General features: G+C 39.3%; 1 protein-coding gene across 2 annotated transcripts in view; it reads right to left on the bottom strand.

Annotated features, from left to right (window-relative positions):
- Positions 1-2,952: 2,952 nt before the first annotated feature.
- LOC127957028 (transmembrane protein 132C-like) overlaps positions 2,953-7,602 on the bottom strand; it is a 181,478-nt gene continuing 176,828 nt past the window's right edge. For both annotated transcript variants that reach the window (XM_052555360.1, XM_052555361.1), the window contains one exon: positions 2,953-7,252. In XM_052555360.1, coding sequence (XP_052411320.1) covers positions 6,071-7,252 — 1,182 coding nt within the window. In that variant the 3' untranslated portion in view covers positions 2,953-6,070. The remainder of the gene's footprint in view (positions 7,253-7,602) is intronic.

The raw sequence follows: 7,602 nt of genomic DNA, 5'->3' as shown, positions 1-7,602 counted from the left end.
ATATGTGATTCCTGTCTTCCTTTGAACCAGGTTAAGTCTCGGGCATTTGTTTTTGTTTTGTTTACATTCATGAATGATTCCCGAGATATTATTGTCTGATCCTGATTTCAAGGTTTATAGCCAGTGACGGAGGAAGATGAAAACATGATTGAGATGATTTCTATATGTGGGATTTACTACACTCAAATAGCATCAGAAAACACTTGGCCACCCAAAAAGAATCCTGGCCACACGTGAAACAGCATGCTTCTGTTGATCCAGTTTATGGACATAGGGAAAATTCATAATTATGAAAAAAGGTCAATGTTCCTCCAAACACATTTTATGGTTCAGTATAAAACTCAAGAAAGCAGAAAGCATTTTACTCCATTTTTACATTGGAATGTCAAGGGTGCTTGAAATTGCAGCACTGCAAATGATCAAGCTGATGTTCTGAGAAACGACACTGTTCAAAGTGCAACACAAAAACATACTCTACAAGAGTGGTTCTTAACTGCTGAGGTTGCAACTCAAAAAATGGGTCGTGGGTCTGTTCTAACTGGGTTTGAAGACAGCAGGGAAAAACAATGCAAAATGTTAATAATAAAATCTAAGCGTGTAATCATGCATAGTTTGGATAGCACAAATCGATCTGTTTTTGTTTACTGTAGTATGATAATTAATTCTAGTACTCTACCGGGTCACCATTTGATGTCCAATATAAAACTAAGCTGGAGCCTTAAATAAAGTGCATTTATTTTAGAGAAAAAAAAAAGTGAAGTTCTGGCTCTGGGCACTCTCATGGAGATGTATTGCTTTAATATTCTGTGAAGCATCATTTACAGGCAAAGGATCTAGTGTGGTCATTCACAGTTAAGGTGCTTGTTTAACTCAGGGCAGATTGGTCTGTTCCACTTTAGCAGTGCCACGTTTATGACAAACACATACACACACACATTTGTGATGACTCACAGCGATAAAGCAAAACACTCACACTTACAACTTAAAGCACAGCAGTGACAGCAAGCAGTAATGAATGCGGAATGAAAACGAAATGTCATCTAAAGACACAGGCCACTTCCCATTGGCTTTGCCAAACACAGCCATTTTTCTTGTTAATGTAGCATGTCGAATTTGTAACGCGACGGCGTGAAAATGAAAGGTTGCATGTCTCACTTGGTTGGCAATATGTATTTGATACCAGCAGTAAATCAATGCCCTGTGCAGAAACACATGTTAATGGAAGCCACTAAATTGGAATAGAATTTGTTTAGGGGGAAAAAAAGTGAGAGAGAGAGCAAGAGACAGCGAGAAAAACTAAGCCATCTGTTTTATGTCACTGGAAAATGAGACGATTTAAAAGGAAAAAGAGATGTGTGAGGGGAAGCTAATTTTCCATTTTGAATCACTTAAAAAGCTCTTTGAAAGAACAGGATGGTCCAACTGATTAAAATGGAGGTTTTCAATCTTTACAGAGCCATGATTCCAAGCCTGACTCTCAACCACACACACACACACACATATATACATATATACACACACACTCATACAAATATATAAGCCTATCAGATATTAAAATATACATTATTGTTAATTTATTGTTGAACTTCATTTAATTGAATTTGTTTTTATATGTAATAAATTCTACTTCATGTATGTTCTGCAGCATACTTGGAATGTCAGTGCACGGCATTTTGTTTTATGTACCCAAAATAATGTAATATTCTGTGAAAGCCCCCTTGACTAAATGACAGACATCTATTTGGTAAAACAATCATAATACAGCCCTTTACGTTTTGTCTGTGCTAAAACAGCAGCATAATGACAGTTCCATCTTTTCTGAGAAAATGGGTCCATATTTCAAAAAATGACTTTGAAGTCCAAGTGGAAGATAGTGGGGTTCATTATAGAGTATTTTTGTGCCATCTTTTGTTGAAACAGTCCAAATAAAATGTGTACAGTGTACATCGCACCCAATTTTGGTGCACACAAACGTTACCTTTTTGCTAATGGTATGTCTGGTGTGCACCGTCCAAAACTTTAGTCATTGGTGTACGTCAAAGCTGCTCTCCTCAGACTGAAATATAAAAAAGAAATCGTACTCCAGACTATATATATGCAAATATATGACAAATTGACTGAATCCTGGAAACAATATTTGTAATTGTAGCTGATATACAGCTACAGAAATTTAAAATATTTAGTGATCAAAGGAGAGATTAATCACGTGTTTTACCAACGCTATCTCACGACCAATTCATACGTATTTTACGAGGTGGCTTATTCGTACGAATTTGTACGACCTCACTCGTACGATTTTATACGATTTGTCTAAACCCCACTGACGGTTAGGTTTAGGGAAGGGGTTAGGTGTAGGTCATACGAATTGTGCAACTCGTAAAATACGTACGATTTAGCAACAATCGTATGAATTTGTAAGAGTGTGGTCGTACGAATTTGTACAAATAAGCCACCTTGTGAAAAATGTACGAATTGCCGTGAGATCGTGTTGGTTTTACTTAAAGCAACCAGGGTTTTTTTTTAATACCTTGAAATATCTTTCAAAATCATTATGATGGTACACCAACTTCTAACGTGGCATAAGGCTTTGGTTTCTTTCCCTCGTTACTCCAAACGGTTGCTCTGGGAGTGTGTTAGTTTGATGGAATTCCACCAAAAAGGCGGATTGGTTTATGGCAGCAACAACTGCACGTGCACAGTCAGTAATTGGGACAGTGCTGTATTTATGCCAGTAAATTCCGCCCAATTAACTGTAAGGGGCTCCAAATAGCAAAAATACACCAAACTTCATTCAGCTGCTTTATCACTGACCAGGAGCTAAATTTAGTTTGTTGATAATTTTTGAGTATTTCGTAGGTGGACAATTCTAAAATGTTTACAAATGATATGATAAAAATAGCTAGCTAACGACAGAAAAGTTGAAACCAACAGGAAACAAAAACAAAATCCATGTCAGTAGGCAACATCTTTAATGAGAAAGCATGTACACAATGAGGGTCATACTGAACAAATACCAGCAAAGGGACGTTAACGGATGTCTGTACTCCCGTAAAATGAAAACGTAGAGCATTGCAGGTGTTCCAATATTCTTTCTGCTTTTCGATCTGTAAATTTGTACAAAATCATGGCGTCTTCGGGTGCTAAAATGTATTTATATGAAAATATAGATTTGTGTACATGGACACGAAGCAGTTTTATTGGACGAAATAGGTTTATATGAAAACATGGAATCATATAGCAGGATACAACATGGTTTATGAGAAGATGCACAGTATGAGCATTTAGGAACAGATTATCTGAAAACACATCAGAATATCAATAAGCGAATGACTGTGGAATAAAGATGAGTTCATGTTCTCCATCTTAAGTCATCAGACATTGTGACACTGCATCTAAGGCCTCATGTGGATGGTGAACGAAGAGCGTTATTGTTACAATCCAGTATATTATTCTGGTTGAAGAGGTGTCAGCGATGGCCTTGGCAAACACATGAGCTCAATATCTCTCTCTCACATTCTATTATATGGTTTCTCCATAATTTACAGTCACAACGGACAATAAACTGGATAGTGCTTAAACCAAGAAACTTAATAAGAAAACAGTCGTTCTGCTGTACCAAGAGTCAAGGCCAGAATGAAATGAAACTTCAAACAGTAAAAGTCAATCCAGAATGAGGACATCTAGAAAACAAGATATCCTGTCACTCCACCTCAGACTAAATGAGGTATGTATGTTTATAAAAGAAAATAAAAAGAGTTCAAAATCACCTCCCTTTACTTGTGGCTACTGGAATGAAGTTGTGTTTTTGTTTCAAACTGCCGTTGTCCTTTAAAACGACTGACAAAATCTTTAAACATTTCAGTTTCAGTGTATCTTTAAGCATTTATGTCATATTAATGCATTCAAATGCTGCTTATGACAAATCATAATTTCAATAGGAGAGAGCAGGTTTAAATGGAATAATAATAATAATAATGGACAGTTTTATCAACAGACACGCATAAAGTTAAAAGGTAAAATACAGTTAAAACAGTTTAAAGTCTCGCATTTCATATAACTGATAACAAAAAAAAAAATATATAAAAAACTACATTTAAAAAAGAATGAATTGGTTTTTAATAAATTAAATATTAATATTATTAATATTAATTTAATACTTTTTTTATTATTATTATTTTTTTTTTATTTAAAAATGAATACATATTTTTGGAACACACATGGAATAATTGTGTTCCAAAAATATTTGATTGGAAAATGGTCCAAAAAAAAAAAAAAAATTATACATTTATATAAATACTTTCCAATTAGAATTAAATCTGCTCTACCCTACTTCACAGATTTAACTAAATCAAACACCTTTGAAACAAACAGAAATAATCTATCAAAGGAAAAGACCGAACCCTGTGGAAATGTGGAATCTGATATTCTGACAAAACCAATGACATGTCTTAACATATTAAAGCCTATCTTTTTTATTCCTTCGGGGGAAATCAGATTTGAACATAAAATATGATACACTCAAACGGCCTCATGACTCTCTGTGTCGATTGTGAAAATGTAGGCAACAGCCTTTTTGCAGTGTCCACAAGAAAGTTTCAATCATTTTATTTACATCCTATCTCATATTACACTTACAAATAAATATTGCATTCTTACAACCTACATTTGAATATTACCACTGTTCATCTGTGAGCGTATTTTCACCTGAGCTTTCAAAGAGAAGGTTTCCACATCGGTCCTTCCCTACAACTCTTCAGTAATATAAACAACAAGAATTCAAGGAGCCGGGTAAACGCTGGGGTTAGTGAGGCAGAAATAGAAAGTTGCTTTAAAACCTATAGGACATGTAAAAACCATGGGCAGGTGCTCCAGCCATGTAAAAAGGGGGTAAACGATGTACATTTCACCTCAATAAAAAGAGAAACATTCATACATTTACCATAGTGGAGAGTAATAGACCATATCTACTCTTGTATATTTTCCTATCACAGCAATCATATGGTTTTATAACAAACACAACTCAAATTTGTGGGCTTGTATTTCTACACTGTCCGTCCCATGTTCAACATCGCATCTGTCAGGTTGAAGGTCTGGATCAGTTGCTGTAAGGACAGTCAGCAGATCAGCTGAGGGTCGCTCTATGCACTTTCTGTATTATTCTTATTGTGCAAATGAACAACCCCCCGATGGGACTCAAAAGAAGTCCTCAGTCTTTTTTATCCCACATTCACTTGATCAAATGAACAGTGCATGGGGAGTCTTTTTATTCACATGTTGCTTTTCATCATAGATGTCTTGTGTTTTTCTCCCAGAGGAGAGATGGAGAGGGAGGACTCCTTAAACAGTGTGTGTGCAGATACAGCTGGTACAGACTCCAGCCAGGGGGAATCCCACACATCCTTGTACCCCAGCTCTCTTGGATTCAGGCAGGAGGGACAGACAGTACAAAAAGAGCGGAAAACAAAAAACAAACACCTGGATCTGGGCCGGGCCGGGTGCATTGAGGGGCTGTTTTGGTCTAGTTACATACTAATCTAAAAACAAACAAAAAAACTGGGATTATCTAAAAAAATAAGATCTGTTGTAAACGTCCCAATGATTTGAAATGAGAAAAATCAAAACACTAAATTACATTAGCGATAACAACTGCTTTTTATCAACTTCCATGGACTGTGATTTTCTGTACAGCTGTCAAGCTTGTTTCCTTTCTTTCTTTCTCTCGCTGGTCTTGTTTGGGCTTGTTTATTCGGGATGTCGGTAACTGGCGTTCTGTCCCTGTGCTAGCCAATTGGCAGCTGCTCCCTCTGCGCCACCTGGACCGTTCGGCGGAGCCAGTACGAACGTGCCAGTCTCTTTTCACCCATTTCCCCTTTTCGTGAATTTCCTACTTAACTCGAGACTCCCAAAGGATTTTATTTCTTCCTGCTCCCTGCTTGCGTCCACTTTCGATTCTTTAATAATTCCTCCCTCCCTGTCTCCCTGCATTCCCCCCACAGTGCAAAGGCATTTCTGGTGAGTTTTTGTGTGTCCGCCCTCTACCTTTCCCTTTCTTTCGTTCTCTTCCCGGCTCCTACAGATTGTCTTGCAGTCTCTCCATGTAGCTCCTGAGCTCAGCTGACTGCCCCAGGTCCATGTCTTGACAGACCCACTTGATGTCATCTTCATTCCCAATAAGGATGGAGTTGGTGTACGGCCCGCCTTCGTCTGGTAGTACGGTGGCAAAGGAAGTAAACTTCACCCTTTTGCGCTTGGTAGCGCTGGGAGAGTTGTTAAGGGGCTCGATTTTTCCACTGGGGTCGTTTCCCAAACAAGACCGTGGATCAGAGTGCACTTGGGGGATGCCACGTCCACTTTTCTGAACGCCGCTCCCGTTGAGAAGGTACTTGCTCTCCTCGCAACCTTCGTTGCGATCTATCGCGGTAGTGCACTCATCGTTGTGTGCCAGTGGCCCGTGATCTCCGTGATGATCCATCAGGTCTGCTTCGTTACCTAGCCACACCCAGTCATGGGCATGGTTCATGTTTCCCTGCTCCAACACAGGAAGCTCTTTGTGGCGGTAGCGGAAGGCAAAGCTGACACAGTTGATGAGGAAGACGAGGATAGCAAGGCAGAAGACTCCAAGCAGAGCATACATGCCAATTTCCAGATCTGACAGACCTCTCGGAGCCTGAGTCAAGTCGCTGTTCGCACCGCCAGGTAGGTCCACCTGTGCTGGGAAACTGGTGTAGTCCACAGGGTTGTTGTTTTGCCCCCCACCCTGCTTGCTGCCCCCGGAACGACCGGTTAGTGGAGTCTTTGCGGTTGTGCTGATCTTCTTTAGAACCGACTCTTCTCGTTCCACCCCGGTGTTGGTGTATTTCCAGCCATCCCCTCCACTTGTTTTATCCGCTTCTAGAAGCTTATGTTTCTGTTCGTTTGTGCTGTTGTCCAGACTGTTCTCCTGAGTTCCACTCCTCTGCTCCAGGTCGTTCTGTCCGAACTTCACCTGTACGTTTCCTATCCCCATCGCCAAAATGCTCTTTCTCTTGGATTTCTGGCAGGTTTCTGAGATCATCATCTCCACGCGCAGTAGCGCTCCCTGTCCCTCGCCTTCTGCCACTACCACAGGCCAGCGTTGGGACTGATCCTGATAGGTGGAGACCACGTTCTCATCCAGTGAGGTGATGGTTACAGTGAAATCTTTAGGGTCATAGATGTCAAGAGGAGTCACAGAGCCATCGCTGTACTGAATCCATGCACTGATAATGGCTTCCTGTAATATAACAAATAGAAGGTTAAGAATAGATGTGTGACCACTTGCTTTTCATTAAATGAATCATTCTTTTGAGTCACGTTTCTATTGATTCGGTTGATCCAATTCAGAATATCACTCACTTTGAATGACTTGTTTAAAAATCTGGTTCTTGGCTCAACGATCCAGTCACAGGTTAACAGGGGGTGAGAAGATAATCAGTGACTTCAGCAAACATATATATATAGTGCATGAGTCATATGAGCTGCTTCAGTGATTCAGAGTTTTGCATCCTTTTTTTTTTTTTACTGAAACCAAAACATTTAGAAGATAGGTCTCATGATTCGCTTAGGAAAAAATGGTACAATACA

The sequence above is a fragment of the Carassius gibelio genome, chromosome B5, assembly GCF_023724105.1.
Source record: "Carassius gibelio isolate Cgi1373 ecotype wild population from Czech Republic chromosome B5, carGib1.2-hapl.c, whole genome shotgun sequence".
Lineage (NCBI taxonomy): Eukaryota > Metazoa > Chordata > Actinopteri > Cypriniformes > Cyprinidae > Carassius > Carassius gibelio.
Note: the sequence above shows the minus strand (reverse complement) of the source record. Positions and strands in the feature narration are given on the sequence as shown.